General features: G+C 39.6%; 2 protein-coding genes across 2 annotated transcripts; both read left to right on the top strand.

Moving 5' to 3' along the window:
• The first annotated feature begins 138 nt into the window (after window positions 1-138).
• On the top strand, window positions 139-723 carry LOC109210998 (craniofacial development protein 2-like). The gene has a single exon (XM_019374485.1). It carries the CDS (start codon window positions 139-141, stop codon window positions 721-723), a length of 585 nt encoding a protein of 194 aa, XP_019230030.1.
• Window positions 724-755: 32 nt separating this feature from the next.
• On the top strand, window positions 756-3046 carry LOC109210997. The gene is made up of 4 exons (XM_019374484.1): window positions 756-791; window positions 861-1444; window positions 1550-1727; window positions 2960-3046. Exons 1-4 carry the CDS (start codon window positions 756-758, stop codon window positions 3044-3046), a joined length of 885 nt encoding a protein of 294 aa, XP_019230029.1.
• Window positions 3047-17484: the final 14438 nt, after the last annotated feature.

Here is a 17484-nt window from a genome sequence, read left to right as displayed (position 1 = left end):
GGATCGAAGGCGAGGAATGTAGATGGGTTTAAACTGTGGTACTCTGGACGCTCGAAAGGTAAGAACGGAGTGGGTATTCTGGTGGACAGGGATCTTAGGGAGTCGGTGGTTGACGTTAGGCGGGTGAGTGATAGATTAATGTTTATTAAGTTAGTGGTCGGAGGGCTCACTCTAAATGTCATTAGCGCATACGCGCCCCAAGCGGGTTTGGATGAAGAGGTTAAGAGGTGTTTTTGGGAGGGTTTGGATGAAGTGGTGCGTGGTATCCCGCCCACGGAGAAGTTATTTATAGGAGGGGATTTCAACGGGCATATCGGAGCGTCTGCCAGTAGTTATGGCGAGGTGCATGGTGGTTGTGGCTTTGGGGTTAGGAACGGAGGTGGAACTTCTCTATTGGATTTCGCCAAGGCTTTTGAGTTGGTGATAGCGAACTCTATGTTCCCGAAAAGAGAGGAACATTTGGTTACTTTTCAGAGTACGGTGGCTAAGACTCAGATTGATTATCTGCTTCTAAGGAAGTTTGATAGAGGGTTGTGCAAGGATTGCAAGGTTATCCCGAGTGAGTCACTCGCAACCCAACATCGGCTGTTGGTGGTGGACGTCAGCATTCCGATGAGGAGGAAGAGGAGGGTGGTTCGGAGTAGCCCGAGGATTAGGTGGGGTGCCTTGACGAAGGAGAAAGCTCAAGAGCTGGAGAGGGGGCTATTGGCTATGGGGGCCTGAGAAGTGGTGGGGAAGCTAGCGTTATGTGGACGATGACGGCGAACAGTATTAGGAAGGCGGTACAAGAGGTACTAGGGGTCTCGAAGGGTTACTCGGGCGGGCACAAGGGTGACTAGTGGTGGAACGCCGAGGTCCAGCGCAAGGTGGAGGAAAAGAAAGCGGCGTATCGACGGTTAGTGGAGAGTACGGACGAGGAAGAGAGGAAGAGGAACAGAGTAAGTTATAAGGAAGCTAAGAAGGTGGCGAAGTTAGTGGTCACAGAAGCGAAGAGTGTAGCATTTGGTCGCATATACGAAGAATTGGGGGAAAAAAGCGGAGACAAGAAGTTGTTCCGGCTGGCCAAGGAGAGGGAGAAGACGACTCGGGATCTAGACCAAGTGAGGTGCATCAAGGACGAGGAAGGCCGAGTATTAATAGAGGACGCGCAAATTAAGCGGAGGTGGCAAACGTACTTCCATAAGCTGCTGAATGATGAAGGGGAGAGAGACATTGTGCTAGGGGAATTGGAGCACTCCGAGTGTCACCGAGATTTTAGCTACTGTAGACGCATTAGAGTCGAGGAAGTTTTCGGGGCTATGCGTAAGATGAGCAGGGGCAGAGCGACAGGGCCAGATGAAATCCCAGTAGAATTTTGGAAGTCTGTGGGTAGAGCAGGATTGGAGTGGCTAACTGGGCTGTTTAATGTTATTTTCAAGACGAAGAAGATGCCAGAGGAATGGAGGTGGAGTACGATGATTCCGCTATACAAGAACAAATGCGATATCCAATTTTGTAACAACTATAGGGGCATCAAGCTATTGAGTCATACCATGAAAGTGTGGGAAAGGGTAGTGGAAGCGAGGGTGAGGAGGCTGGTGTCGATATCCGAGAATCAGTTTGGGTTCATGCCTGGTCATTCCACTACAGAAGCGATCCATCTTATTCGGAGGTTGGTGGAACTGTACAGGGATAGGAGGAGGGATTTGCACATGGTGTTTATTGACCTAGAGAAAGCCTATGATAAGGTACCTAGGGAAGTTCTTTGGAGATGTCTGGAGGTGAAAGGTGTTCCGGTGGCGTATATTAGGGTGATTAAGAATATGTATGATGGAGCTAAGACTCGGGTTAGGACAGTGGGGGGCGACTCGGAGCATTTTCCGGTTGTTATGGGACTACACCAAGGATCTGTGATCAGCCCGTTCTTATTTGCCCTGACGACGGACGCACTGACACACCATATCTAAGGGGAGGTGCTATGGTGTATGTTATTCGTTGATGATATAGTACTGATTGATGAGACGCAAAGCGATTTTAACGAGAGATTGGAGGTTTGGAGACAGACCCTTGAGTCTAAAGGTTTCAAGCTGAGCAGGACTAAGACTGAATACGTGGAGTTCAAGTTCAGAAGCATGCCGGTGAAGCGGACGTGGACGTGAGGCTTGACTCGCAAGTCATTCCCAAGAAAGGGAGCTTCAAGTACCCGGGGTCGATTATTCAGGGGGATAGAGATATTGACGAGGATGTCACGCACCGTATAGGAGTGGGGTGGATGAAATGGAGGCTAGCGTCTGCTATTCTGTGTGACAGGAAGGTGCCTCCGGAACTTAAAGGAAAGTTCTATAGAATGGTGGTTAGGCCGGCCATGTTGTATGGTGCAGAGTGTTGGCCAGTGAAGAATTCCCATATCCAGAAGATGAAAGTTGCAGAGATGAGGATGTTGAGATGGATGTGCGGACACACTATGCTAGATAAGATTAGGAATGACGATATTCGGGGGAAGGTGGGCGTGGCTCCCATGGAAGACAAGATGCGGGAAGCTAGGCTTAGATGGTTCGGGCACGTGAGGAGGAGAAGCCTGGATGCACCGGTGAGGAGGTGTGAACGGCTGGCCTTGACGGGTATGAGGAGAGGTAGAGGGCGGCCTAAGAAATATTGGGGAGAGGTGATCAGGCAGCACATGGTGCAGATACAGATTTCCGAGGACATGCCCTTGATAGGAAGTTGTGGAGTCGAGCACTAGGGTTGTAGGTTAGGAGACAGGAGGCTAGTGTGATAGTGTCTTGCTGTAGGCTGCTAGGGGCTCCGGTTGTGTTCTTAATACTTCTTTAGGGTCGAAACATTAGGCTTAAGTAGGTTTAGCGGCCCTGTATGTACATATTATTCCCTTGCGTATGTAGTATTGTGCCTTTGTTGATGTTTAGTGTTAATTCTTTGCTCTCTATTTTCTGGTTATTGCGTTGCTGGTGTTATATGTTAGGATTCATTTGTTGCTACTGATACATTGTCTCTTTCTTTCTTGAGCCGAGTGTCTACCGGAAACAGCTTCTCTACTCCTCCGGAATAGGGGTAAGGTCTGCGTACACACTACCCTCCCCAGACCCCACTTGTGGGATCTCACTGGGTTGTTGTTGTTGTTATAAACCCACAATCTTGAGATTGTAGGTGAGACGTGCTTACCATCGGAGCAACCTCTCTTATCACAACTAATTAAGCAATTTTATCTTGAGTTAAGACTTTCGGTCTAGTATAAGTCTCGCTGTTAAGAAATAAATCTCATTTTTATCCTTGACTCCTAATAAAGCACCAATCTGACGATAATTTTATATTGAAATGAAAAGTTGGACAGTAAATTTGTATTTTTCTTCTCGAAGAACATGGACACGTTCATCCATTTTGTGTTGGGGACTCTATTAAAGGCTAGGCAAATACGAGATGATTTTCTCATGGCAACGTTATGATGAGTTAAATGTGTACCGGATGACATAATTGAGTAATTTTGAATAGCATCAGCAAAAAGTTAAATGTTTTTCTTTTGAAAAATATATAGCTTTACAAGTAAATTACTTCGTTTGGGGTTCATATTCTAAATTATAAAAGTTTTTGCTACCGATAGAAACTAGGAGTCCACCAAACTGTGTAGAGAACCAGGTTCTCTATCAGTTCCCAAAGTAAGCAATAGACCGTAAAACCAAACAGTATAGGGAATCGGTAATCTATCTGTTCCCACAGTAAATAGGCAGTAAATAAAGAACACGCGATATTTACGTGGAAAACTCCTTGCTCAAGGGATTAAAAACCACGGCCTACCCTAGTAGGATTTCAACTCCACTAAACCGAGCAAACTTCAGATTACAACCTATTGCAATCTAGGAATTAAACTCTTAATCCCTCACTCCTTACAGTAACTCTATTGTAAGCCCTTTGTAATAACTTTATTACAAAGCAACAAACCTTTACTAACTCTAGGCAATCTAGAAATTAAACTCTTAATCCCTCACCCCTTACAATAACTCTATTGTAAGCCCTTTGCAATAACTCTATTACACAGCAACAAACTTGACTAACTCTAGTCAAGAAACTAAACCAAACAGTGGTTTAAATCTGTCCTACACAAACACTTCTTAAAAGTAGTGTAGGATTACGAGTGAAGAACAAAATAACCAAGACTCAACAAACCTAAGGACTTAAGATATCTTCAATCTTTGGATCTGGTCCTTGAGGTTGCAACAACTTTTTTCTTGAGAGAGGTGGTGGCTAGCACTTGAAAGAATATTATCTTTTGATTTGCAAGTGTTAAAGAGATGAAATTCCTTGCCTCATGTTCATAATATATGTGTGTGATGTCATCAAGGGTGATGTAATAAAGTGTCCTTTAGTTTGTCCTTAGCAAGCTACAACTGTGTTGTTGTACTGCTGCTAGACGATACAGTGCAGCAGCTTTTACAGCTGTAGAGTTGACTGTACGACGACCGGGGGAACTGATCCATATCTGTTCCCTCTATTGTTCCCTTATCTGATTTTATTGAGAATTGATCCAGACATCTGACTAGTTACTCTGAACGCAAGAGAACTAATTGTATCAGGTTCCTTATCTGGTTCTCTCATGAAATTTGTTAAATCAACAAAATAATAGACGCATAACTTTTTAATTTTCCTCTTTTTGATGATGACAAACTTAGAATTGATATTCCCCCTGAGAACCAGATCTCCACATTGTTCCCCCTATGAATCAGCCATATTTTCCTTGAGAACCAAACCTAAGGAACTGATCACAACTGGTTCCTTGAGACTGTTTGGTAAATCATCAAAACCTAAGATACCATAACTTATCAATTTCCCCTTTTTGACGATGACAAACCCAAAATTGATATTCCCCTTGTGAACCAGATTCCTCACATGTTCCCCTGCAGATCAGACCTATAATTAACATGTTATCAGCAATATTTCCCCTGCGAAGCATAGCTATCTTTCATGCACAACACAACATGTCAATTCGTTTATGTTCCTCCTCCTATTGACACCAATGTAACTTCCCCCTTTTGGCATCATTGAAAAGAATAACAGAAGAAGCACAACCAAAAAGAAGTTCAGCAACATTAACTCATGCCACTTGGCAACACAGAATAAACAATAACAAGAATAACAAGTGAATGTCATTGCCCAAAATAGAGTGATTGCCCTCGAAGTTCTTTCAACTTGTCCTATAGAGTAATTATAACAAAAGCGCAGTAGTTTCAACAATACAGAATATGACAATTTAAACAACTAAAGTACCAATGTCATTAAACATAGGGATCAAAAGAAGATAGGAATTCGAGAGAATTTGGAAGGAGTGAAAGACATGGATCACTGGGCAAGAAGAAAAGTAAGGGGCTAAGGCCTTGATGAGCTTGTCCATTCGTTCATTCACTCTCCTTTGATCAATGATCATCTTCTCTCTCAGGTCCTCCACTTGTTTCCTCAATCATTCATTCTCTCCCTTCAACTTAGCATTCTATTCTGCCAAGGGTCCACGGGGACCTGGTTCTCTACCTATCTGAGCAGGCAAAACTATCAATCAGATCACCAAGAATCTCCCAAGCTTCTCTTCATCAAGAACAAACTCAGTCCCATGCACACATAACATCAGAGTATCAGATACAACATAGAAGTTTTTACTTCTTCTTCATAAATGTTGGGACTTGGAGGATCAAAGAGGTGATTCTATTTTTGGAACTCAACAATGTCAAGAAGTTCCTCCATTTTTCAATAATATCAGAGTCAACACTCTGCCTAACAACACTTTTGAGACTTCAGAGTCTTCTACCTCTCCGAACCCGATAACTCAACCTTTTGCTTCTTTTGCTTCTGTAAGGAACCAGGTTCCTCACTCGCACTACCCTTTCTTTCCCTAATAGTCCATCTCTCCCTCTTCTTCTTCTCAATCTGCTCACCCTTATCATATACTGCATCTTTCTCAGTCAACTTTCTTTTCTCTTTTTTTTTTTTTTTGAATTCTTTCTCACAAATGGAGATTTTTCCACTTCATTCTCTCTTCCACAATCACCACATCAGTAGGTCACACCACTTCATCATCAATCAACCTACTTTTCTCAATCCTTTTATTGGATTGGAGGTTCGTTTAAGCACAGAATTCTAGAGAAAAGGATCATCATCAGAATTAACATCCTAAGATGGATTTGAGGGACCGGGTTCCTCATTCAGTTTCCCCTTTTTCTGGCACATTCACCAATTCCTCCATCCTTCAAGGCTTCTATAAACCCAATAACAATTTCAGCCTTACTCTCTAGAATATTATATCTACCCCGTTCCTTTTCAGTTAAAGTCCCATTAAAATCTACCAAAGACTTCTTGGGTTTCGATTCAGATGGAGTTAGGACTTTTGGAAGGTGACAGAGTTAGATTCACTTCTGGCATATTTGGAGAGAAGGATTCTTTTTGAGATAAGGTTGATTTGGTTTTGAAGAAAAGAATCGGTTTTGGTTGGGTGTGAGAGAATGAAATAGTATTTTTGGGGCAAAGGGTTAGTTCATAAAGGTTTAACATTTTGGACTAAAAAAATTAAGAGAAAGGCGGGAATAAATTAATGACATGACACTTCAGCAGTTTAAAAAGACATATAAGTATTGAAGAGACTACTAACCTGAGTCACATGAACCAGGTTCCTTGACGTTTTTTGAGAATTTGAGCAAAAACTTTTAGAAGTGCAATGTCACTCATACTTGTTTTCTCCTGAAACTGCTATGTGTGTATACCTGTAACGGTATAGAATTGAGTTAGATGCCACAAGAAAAACACTTTTTAGCATTGTACCTTTCCTTCTTTACATAGCCAATCATCGAGGGACCAAGTCCTTAGTTGAGCTTGATTAACCCCGACTCTATACGATCTCTTTCAAAGTGTTCTCTACTCAGTTCTTAGTGAAGATATCTGCTACCCGATCCTCCGTCTTGCAAACCTTCATAAAAATAAGCCCTTTTTCAACATTGTCCCTTACAAAGTTATATCGCACATCAATGTGCTTTGTCCCCTTGTGTTGTACTGGGTTCTTTGCCATGTTTAGAGCACTTGTGTTATCATATAACAATGGCACACAATCTGTAAACATACCCAAATCTTCTAGTTGTTGCTTGATCTATTGCATTTGAGCACAACAGAGGCAACATCCACATATTCAGCTTCAATAGTAGAAAGAGCTGCAGAGTTTTGTTTCTTTGTACCCTAAGAGATCAAACATGAGCCCAGAAAATGTGCCATTCTTGATGTTCTCTTTCGATCCACCAGATATCCAACATGATCAGCATATCCAACCATGTCAAAATTATCTCCTGAAGGATAGAAGAGACCAGGTCCTATGTTCCCTGAGGATACCTCAAAATTCTTTTGGCAGCCTTCAAGTGAGATTCTTTTGGGCTTGATTGGAACCTAGAACACAACCTAACACTAAAAACAATATTAGGTTTGCTAACAGTCTAGTACAGAAGAGATCCAATGATACCCCTATAATAGTTTCATTGACAGGAGAACCAGGTTCGTCCATGTCTAAACGAGTAGTAGTGGCAATAGGTGTATCAATGGTCTTAGCATTCTCTATCTCAAATCTTTCCAGCAGCTCCTTGAAGTACTTAAACTTCAGAATTTGAATGACCATGTTCCTCCATATTTGAAACATCATTGACACCAATAGAATTATGACTTCCACTTCTTTGTTCTGCATCAGGAGTACCTGATGCAACATCAGCAACCCTATATTCAGCTTCAGTTGAGGTGATAGAGGGGCCAGGTTCCTTTGTGCCTTTTGGAGATTCCGTTGCATCTTCTTCATCGCTCTGCTTGACTTGACACATCAAATTAGTCTTTCAATTTGCAATATCTATAGTTTCACCAGGAGCATTTGTAAATTCTCCATCTTCATCTTCTTTGTTACGTTACCCATTGTCACCATTGTTGAGAACAAAATATTTTGCATCCAAAGGCTCTTAGGTAAGTCGGCTTGGGGTTTCTCCCATTGATCAGTTCATAGAGAGACTTCTCGAGAAGGGACCTGATCGTGTACTTTTTGATCAAGTAACAGGCAGTGTTGACTGCTTCAGCCCACGAACCAGGTCCTCCATAACTAACTTGTTCAGCAAATAAAAGCTCATATGCCCCAGTCGTCTGCGCCAGAACTCAGCATTATCATCAATGACACTTAGGCATGTTAGATCACCACCATTCAATGAATCAAGGTCTGCAACATAGATGTTCTTGAATTTTTTGGCTATCAACACCACTTCACCAGTTTTGAGATTGGCGACAGTGCAAGATTTGGGCAAGAACTTCACTTTATTTTCCCTTATTATAGATTTGAGACATACTCAACAAGCTATATTTCAAGCCACTCACATGGTACATACATTTTCAATTGCACGAGAGAGTGTTTTGCCAATTTTTCCAACACCAAGAATATAGCCCTTCTTGTCGTTTCCAAAGGACACACTCCCACCTTGTACAGTCTAGAATGAGAGGAAATCATCCATTCTTCCAATCATATCCTTAGAGAATCCTCTATCCATGTACCATTTTTTTACTGCTACCTCTCACTCCAGCCTGCACACGCAATCACTGATTAGACTTAGGATCCCAAGCCAGCTTGGGTCCCTTATAATGATAGAACAGGCGGACCAAACTTCTTTTTGCCCATGCAGGAAGCACATGTTTTCTATTTAGGGAACCAGGTTCCTCAACAGTAGGCCTCTTTTCAACAAAAGCTTTGTTTTTCTGCAAAGATTGAATTTTAGTTTTAAAGAGTCTTTGTAATGACCTGTTTGGCCACAGTGAGTACACAACCAATCATCAGCCACAATTACATACATGCTACGGGGATTATAAGGGGTTTTAGCCTTTTGGAACCTGATTCCTTGCTTGTTTCCACCATTATTCTTGTACGTAGATGTTATTACATCAGAGGACCAGGTACATTTAAGTGACTTATCAAGATCATTTTTAACCCTTTTCAAATCCTCTGAAGTTGTCTATTCTTTTCAAGCTCGAAACAAGACTTGTTTTAACTTTCTTAAGCTCACTCTCAAGCTCAAGTTGAGCCTCACTAGCCACTTCTTTACCCTTAGTGTTGTCCATCCATTTTTTTGTTTGGTTTTTCAACAAGTTATTTTCTCTAGTTACTTCTTCCACTTGTTCCTTCAAGTCTACAATGAAAACTACCATATCATCCCTCTCTTGTTCTATGTCACCAATTTTATTTATTAAAGCATTTTTCTCATTAATGAGGTTATGATAGGTATCAATCAACATATTTGCTAAAGACATCAATTTTTTCTTAGAGTAAGCTTTCAAATTTCTTTGAACATCATGAAAACTTACCTCATCTTCCTCCTTTTCCTCATCTTCATCAGATTTGTTCATGAGTTCAAAGATTGACTCATATTCTGAAGATCCATTATCAACAACCATCATAGATCTATCTCCTTGGTCATCTTCACCTTCAGATTCACTGGAGGAATCTCCCCAATTAGCCAGCGCTTGTTTTACCATGTTGTCAGCAACATCTATTCTTTTGAACTTTTTGTCATGGACCTGGTTCCTCTTAGCCGCCTTTTCAGTGTTGGTTTTGTAATGATCCTGCTTATGAAGAGGACAGTCTTTAATGAAGTGTCCAGACTTTCCACACTTATGACAACAATCATTTTCTTTAAAATTCCTGCTAGAACTTCCTTTTTTTGGAATCCCACCATTTTTTTGAGTCATCTTTTGGAGTCTTCGAGTGAGATACTCCATATCAGATTCATCACTACTTGAGTCTTTGTTGGCAGCCTTGAGAACCAGGTTCTTCTCCTTCTTGGGCTCTTTTTTTTCAAGATCCTTCGTTCTCTTCATCTCATAAGTTTTGAGATTTCCAATGAGTTCATCAATGGTCAGCTTCTGCAGATCCTTGGCTTCAGTGATAACATTCACTTTACTTTCCTAGGAACCTAGTAAAACACTGAGTATTTTCCGTACCAGCTTGTTTCTTGGGATGACTTCTCCAAGGGAGTGAAGCTCATTGATAATGGAGGTGAAACGTGTGTGCATATCTTGAATAGACTCATCCTCCTTCATCTTGAAAAGCTCATACTTAGTAGTAAGCATATCAATTTTGGACTGCTTAACCTGAGCAGTTCCCTCATGGGCAGTTTGAAGAGCTTCCCATATCTCCTTAGTAGACTGACAAGGTGAGATGCGGTTGTATTCATCTGGTCCGATGCCACAAACAAGAATTTTCTTTGCCCTAAAATTCTTCTCAATAGCCTTTCTATCAGCATCATTGTACTCTTTTCTTATTTTTGGGACTGTAACTGTTCCCTCACCAATAGTTTTCATGGGAACAAAAGGTCCATCACAGATTACATCCTACAACTCTAAGTCTTCAGCCATGATGAAGTCATGCATTCTTGTTTTCCACCAACCATAATATTGGCCGTTGAATCTTGGTGGTCTGTACGTAGATTGTCCTTCCTAGAAGTTTGGTGGAGCAGCTATGTAGATCCTTTCTAGGTGTTAACCTTTTAGAAAGAACCTGCTCTGATATCAATTGATAGAAATAGGAGTCCACCAAACTGTATAGAGAACTAGGTTCTCTATCAGTTCCTATAGTAAGCAACAGACTGTAAAACCAAACAGTATAGGGAACCAGGTTCTCTATCTGTTCCCACAGCAAATAGGCAGTAAATAAAGAACAAGCGATATTTACGTGGAAAACTCCTTGCTCAAGGGATTATAAACCATGACCTACCCTAGTAGGATTTCAACTCCACTAAACCGAGCAAACTTCAGATTACAAATTGCAATCCAGAAATTAAACTCTTAATCCCTCACTCCGTACAATAACTCTATTGTAAGCCCTTTGTAATAACTCTATTACAAAGCAACAAACCTTGACTAACTCTAGTCAATCTAGGAATTAAACTCTTAATCCTGCACCCCATACAATAACTCTATTGTAAGCCCTTTTCAATAACTATATTACAAAGCAACAAACTTGACTAACTCTAGTCAAGAAATTAAACTAAACAGTGGTTTAAATCTATCCTACAAAGACACTTCTTGAAAGTAGTGTAGGATTACAAATGAAGAAAAAATAACAAAGACTCAACAAACCTAGGAACTTAAGATATCTTCAATCTTTGGATCTGGCCCTTGAGGTTGCAATAGCTTTGTTCTTGAGAGAGGTGGTGGCTAGCACTTGAGAGAATATTATCTTTTGATTTGCAAGTGTTAGAGAGATGAAATCCCTTGCCTCATGTTAATAATATATGTGTGTGATGTCATCAAGGATGATGTAATAAAGTTTCCTTTAGTTTGGCCTTAGCAAGCTACAGATGTGCTGCTGTACTGCTGCCAGACGGTACAGTGCAGCACCTGCCAGACGGCACAGTGCACCAGCTTTTACAGCTATAGAGTTGACTGTACGACGACCAGGGGAACTGATCTACATCTGTTCCCTTATCTGATTTCATTGAGAATTGAATCAGACATCTAATTAGTTACTCTGAACGCAAGAGAACTAATTGTATCAAGTTCCATATCTAGTTCTCTCATGAAGTTTGTCAAATCATCAAAACAAAAGACGCACAACTTATCACATACTTTCTAAGAGTTCGTTTGACTTAACTAATTAAAAGTAGCTAATAAGTGTTGATAAGCACTTTCATGTGTTGAAGTATTTGAGAAGAAATGCTTATAAACACCTTTTTCTATTAAAATTTCTTAAAAATCCTTAAAGTAGTTAACACTTATAAGGAGATGATTATTGCGAGATTTTTTAATTTCAATATGATTCAGATACAAATAAAATTTATCTTTAGTTCTAAATTGATTAGATAAAATCATATTTTATAAGGATATATTATTTTATGATAAACTAAAAAAAAGAATTGAATAAAGTTTATTAATAAAGGTGTAATTAAATATTACACCAAAATATTTGCATAGAAATTAAAAAATCAGATGCTAATAAATATCATATCATGATCATGATAAACAATCCAATAGAATACGTCTACTTGAATAGAATACGTCTACTTGAATAATTCATTATTTAAAACGTATTACTGTTATTTATCTTCCTTATATATTTCAACATTCTACTATATGAAATAGATATAAAGATATGCAAGCAGACAATATTAAGAGTCTCTCGAATTGCTTTTGTTGTGATATTTCCCAAAAATGGACAAATGTCCATGTGGCAATTTGCATGGGAAGTTCAAAATAAGTGTCATATACTTGGCATGCCCTATGCCTCTCAATTAGCCTATAAATAGGCCTTCAAAATAGCCATCATGCATCAACACATTTTTTTTACTTTGCCTCTTTCGTTCCTTTTCTTCCTCCTTAAAACATTTATAGTCTACTTTATTTTTTGTTCCCTCTTTTAAATAGCTGGGTTTGTAACATCTGATTTTGCTAATTCCTGTATCCTCTAAACAAATAGAGATGGGCTTGTTTAATCTTGGGGAAACATTTCACATTGCTGAAATAGTTACTTAGGACAGTGCCTAGCACGACTCAAGCCAATTCGTGTGTATGCTTACAAATAATATTATTGCAATATTATTATTGTTATTTTTCAGTGTCATTTCCCTACAATCTAAGAAACTATGGCAAGTAATACTACTGCGAAAATTTTTGATGATGCTACCAATTTTGGTGTTGTCTCTGCTGCTACTGTTCCAGCTGTCCTGCCAATCCATGGTGCTGCAAATACATTATTGCATACACAACTTTGGCAGACAATAATGTCAAAATACAGGTATGTAGATAGACATGGTTACATATCCAATGCTAATATTAAAACCTTCAAGAAAAATGCACCTCAATGCAATAGTAGAGTTGGGATAAATGACAATCTCGCTAAGTCAAAATTAAATTTGACTAAAGCGGATAATATAATTATTCCGGTCATTTCCCAAATAAATATTGGACTTTAAGCCATTGGGCTTTAAAGTAGAGAAGTATGAATTGGAAATGGAGGGAGTTGAAGAGAATGAATCCTCGCGCCGTCGTCGTTGCTCGCTCGGCTCGGATTCAGATTCAGATTCGGATTGGATTCAGATTTAGATTTGGATTTGGATTTGTCAAATGATCGATCGATAAGATTATTTTTGGACAAAATTTATTTAATTATTTAATAATTAATTAAATGCCAAATCACTGCTGAAAGTTCAGAGGGCTTCTCTGGCCGCGGTTCTGCCGCGACCGCGGTAGAACCGCGACAGGCTGATTCAGAGAGCCTCTCTGACCGCGGTTCTGCCGCGACCGCGGTAGAACTACGGCAGGCAGCGTATTCTTCTGAAAAGGCACCTTTTCCAGACACCTCTTCTGATAATTGCCTATAAATTCTGAGGCAAGACTCCATTTTCTAGACACGAAAAACACTCCAGAACTTCTTTCTTTCTGAATATACTGCATCCTAATTCGCAGTCTCTCTCTCTCAAATTCGTAAGTGTGATTTTGCTCCGTTCTTTGAGTTCGTTGGTATCCTGCAGTTTGTATTGCCACTGTTGCAGGAAGGTTTATTCCGTTTTATCCTGGGAGGATTTAATCCATTACCTTGGCAACGTGTGAGGGGGTTAAAATTCCTTAAGGACACAAAAGAAAATTGTGGACTCGCAATATTTCTTAAACTCTTCTGTTTTTCCAGTTTCTTTTATTTTTCTAACAGTTTTTTCTGATTTTGTGTTTTAACACAGTAGCGCTCACAAGCTTAAGGAATTTTAATACTAACGTTTCTGTGTTGAAACATATATTAAAATGTTATTCATATTTTGTATACTGTTTTGGAGACTAAAGTCTTGTTGCTTTCTACTCCAATCATTCTTTCTGTCCGGTTTAAAGTACATAAAAACTTTGCCGGAATAATAAACGTACGGGTTTGAAGTATATAAAAACTTCACCATTGTTACGTGTTGTATGTTTGGTTTGGTATTCAGTTTGAAGATATCAAAACTTCACTGATTTAACCAAGTTCTGTATTGTTTTCAACTTTACAGAAATATGACGAATGAAAGCCAAACTAATGGAAGTGTTGCGGGAACGGGTGCTACTGTTACGAGTGCTGCTGCCTCGTCAAGCCGTTCTACTCCTGCTCATGCTATGGCGCCGGCAGAAAAACCCGAAAAGTTTTCCGGTATTGACTCAAACGCTGGCAAATGAAGATGCTCTTCTATCTTACTACGTTGAGTTTGCAACGTTTCATCAAGGAGGATCCTCCGGTCATGGCTGAAAATACTCCGGATGATGAACGACTTGTTGTAACTGAAGCATGGAAACATTCTGATTTCCTGTGCAAAAATTACATTTTGAGTTGTTTGGAAGATGGCTTGTACAATGTCTATAGTGTCATGGAAACTTCAAAAGCGTTATGGAATGCGCTTGAGAAGAAGTACAAGACTGAGGATGCCGGACTTAAGAAGTTCGTGGCTGCAAGGTTCTTGGATTTCAAGATGATTGACACTAGGTTGGTCATAACTCAAGTCCAAGAACTACAAGTCATTGTACATGACCTCCTTGCTGAAGGTATGACCCAAATCAATAATTTTATTAATAAGATTTATCTTATTATTAATAATGAATTTGTTATTGAAGGTATGGTCATAAATGAGGCATTTGAAGTTGCTGCTTTCATTGAGAAGTTACCTCCGCTGTGGAAGGATTTTAAGAACTATCTTAAACACAAACGGAAGGAAATGACACTAGAAGACTTGATTGTTCGTTTGAGGATAGAAGAGGACAACAAAAATGCTGAAAAGAAGTCACGTGGACACTCGACAATAATGGGGGCAAACATTGTTGAGGAGGCACCACAAAATAAGAAGAGGAAGAAAGCTTCTGGACCAAAGAATTACCCAAGTAAGAAGAAGTTCAAGGGTAATTGCCACAACTGTGGAAAATCTGGGCATGAGGCAGTGGATTGTCGTGCGCCAAAGAATGATAAGAAGAAAAAGAATCAAGCCAACATGGTTGAAGATGAAATGGAAGACTTGTGTGCCATGTTGTCTGAATGCAACTTGGTAGGAAATCCGAAAGAATGGTGGATAGATTCTGGAGCCACCCGCCATGTTTGTGCTAACAAGGAGTTATTTTCTTCTTATGCCCCCGCAGTTCCCGACGAGACAATCTTCTTCATCTACGGAAAGATTGCGTTGAAGATGACGTCGGGAAAAATAGTGACTCTAAACCAAGTCCTCCATGTTCCAGAAATTCGCAAGAATCTTGTGTCTACCTCACTTCTTGTCAAGAATGGATTCAAATGTATTTTTGTTTCTAATAGTGTTGTACTAAGTAAGAACGATTTGTATGTAGGAAAAGGTTACCTAAATGAGGGCCTTTTTAAGCTAAATGTAATAGGAGTTCCTATCAATAAAGTGAATGCTTCTTCTTACTTGCTTGAGTCAAACACTTTATGGCATTCGCGTTTAGGTCACGTAAACTTCAAAACATTGCGAAAGATGATAAATCTAGAAGTATTGCCAAAATTTGATTGCATTAATTCTAAATGTCAAATATGTGTGGAATCAAAGTATGCTAAGCATCCTTATAAGTCCGTTGAAAGGAATTCAAGTCCTTTAGACTTAATTCACACAGATATTTGCGACATGAAGTCAACACCATCTCGCGGTGGGAAAAAGTATTTTATTACTTTTATTGACGATAGCACGAGATACTGCTATGTTTATTTACTTAATAGTAAAGATGAGGCAATTGATGCTTTCAAGCAATACAAGAGTGAAGTTGAAATGCAACTAAACAAAAAGATCAAAATGATAAGAAGTGATAGGGGTGGCGAATATGAATCTGGTTTTGAAGAAGTATGTTTGGAAAATGGCATTATTCACCAAACAACTGCCCCTTACTCTCCACAATCTAATGGAATTGCGGAGAGAAAGAATCGAACGTTGAAGGAGATGATGAATGCATTGCTAATAAGTTCTGGCTTACCACAGAACTTGTGGGGGGAAGCTATACTTACAGCTAACCGAATAATCAACCGTGTACCTCATAGTAAAACACAATCCATTCCTTATGAGAAGTGGAAAGGAAGGAAGCCTAGGTTGAAATACTTCAAAGTGTGGGGGTGTTTAGCTAAGGTACAAGTTCCTAAACCTAAAAGGGTTAAGATAGGTCCAAAAACGGTTGATTGTGTGTTTATTGGATATGTAACCAATAGCAAGGCATATCGGTTTCTGGTTCATAAATCAGAAAATCCAGAGATTCACGTTAATACGATATAGAATCAGATAATGCTGAATTCTTTGAAACTATTTATCCGTATAAAAAGGAAAGTGAAGTGACCTACCAAAAGTCAAAACGACCTCGGGAGGAAATAATAGATGGTATGCCTAATGAAGAAAATCCGAGAAGAAGTAAACGTCAAAGGACATCTTCTTCATTCGGTCCAGATTTTCTGACTTTTCTGTTAGAAAATGAGCCTCGTACCTTCAAGGAAGCAATGTCTTCCTCAGAGGCACAATATTGGAAAGAAGCTGTCAATAGTGAAATAGAATCCATATTGAGCAACCATACTTGGGAATTGGTTGATCTTCCTCCAGGTAATAAAACATTGGGTTCTAAATGGATTTTCAAGAAGAAAATGAAAGACGATGGTACTATTGACAAATACAAGGCAAGACTTGTTGTCAAAGGATTTAGACAGCGAGAAGGTCTTGACTATTTTGACACATACTCGCCGGTAACAAGAATTACATCCATTCGGATGCTAATAGCGTTAGCCGCCTTGTATGATCTTCAAATCCATCAAATGGATGTAAAAACAACCTTCTTAAATGGTGATTTAGAGGAAGAAATCTACATGGACCAACCTGAAGGGTTTGTGGTTCCGGGAAAAGAAAAGAAGGTGTGTCGACTTGTTAAGTCTCTTTATGGACTAAAACAAGCACCCAAGCAATGGCATGCGAAATTTGACCAAACAATGTTGTCATTGTTTGCTTACATTAAGAACGTTCCGACATTCAAGCTACTAAACGCATGCTTGCTAGTAAGTTTGATATGAAAGACTTAGGAGTTGCCAATGTAGTTCTAGGAATTAAAATCCAAAGGACTCCTCAAGGTTTAGCTTTGTCTCAATCACTACGTGAAAATGGTACGTGAAAAATTCAAACACTTGGAATTTAGAAGTGCAAGAACTCCAATTGACTTAAATCATCATCTCATAAAGAATAAAGGTGAAAGTACGTCTCAATTGGAGTATGCTCGTGTGTTGGGAAGCTTAATGTACATCATGAATTGTACACCACCTGATATAGCTTGTGCAATAAGTAAACTTAGTCGATTCACAAGTAATCCCAACAAACATCACTGGGTAGCAATGAAACGAGTTCTGGGATATTTGGAATATACCCAAGACTACGCTTTGCAATACAATAAATATCCTGCTGTTATCGAAGGATATAGTGATGCAAATTGGATAACCGGCTCAACAGAAACAAAGTCCACAAGTGGATA

Source organism: Nicotiana attenuata, unplaced genomic scaffold (genome assembly GCF_001879085.1).
Source record: "Nicotiana attenuata strain UT unplaced genomic scaffold, NIATTr2, whole genome shotgun sequence".
In the NCBI taxonomy this organism is placed as follows: Eukaryota; Viridiplantae; Streptophyta; class Magnoliopsida; order Solanales; family Solanaceae; genus Nicotiana; species Nicotiana attenuata.
Note: the sequence above shows the minus strand (reverse complement) of the source record. Positions and strands in the feature narration are given on the sequence as shown.

Bases quoted from the DNA above. Each gene is read 5' to 3' on its own strand.
- LOC109210998 (XM_019374485.1), top strand. From the start codon at position 139: ATGTTTATTAAGTTAGTGGTCGGAGGGCTCACTCTAAATGTCATTAGC.
- LOC109210997 (XM_019374484.1), top strand. From the start codon at position 756: ATGACGGCGAACAGTATTAGGAAGGCGGTACAAGAG. The intron at 1,445-1,549 runs GTGGAGTACGAT...AGTGTGGGAAAG, and splicing joins AAGATGCCAGAGGAATGGAG to GGTAGTGGAAGCGAGGGTGA. The intron at 1,728-2,959 runs GTACCTAGGGAA...GTTATATGTTAG, and splicing joins TAGAGAAAGCCTATGATAAG to GATTCATTTGTTGCTACTGA.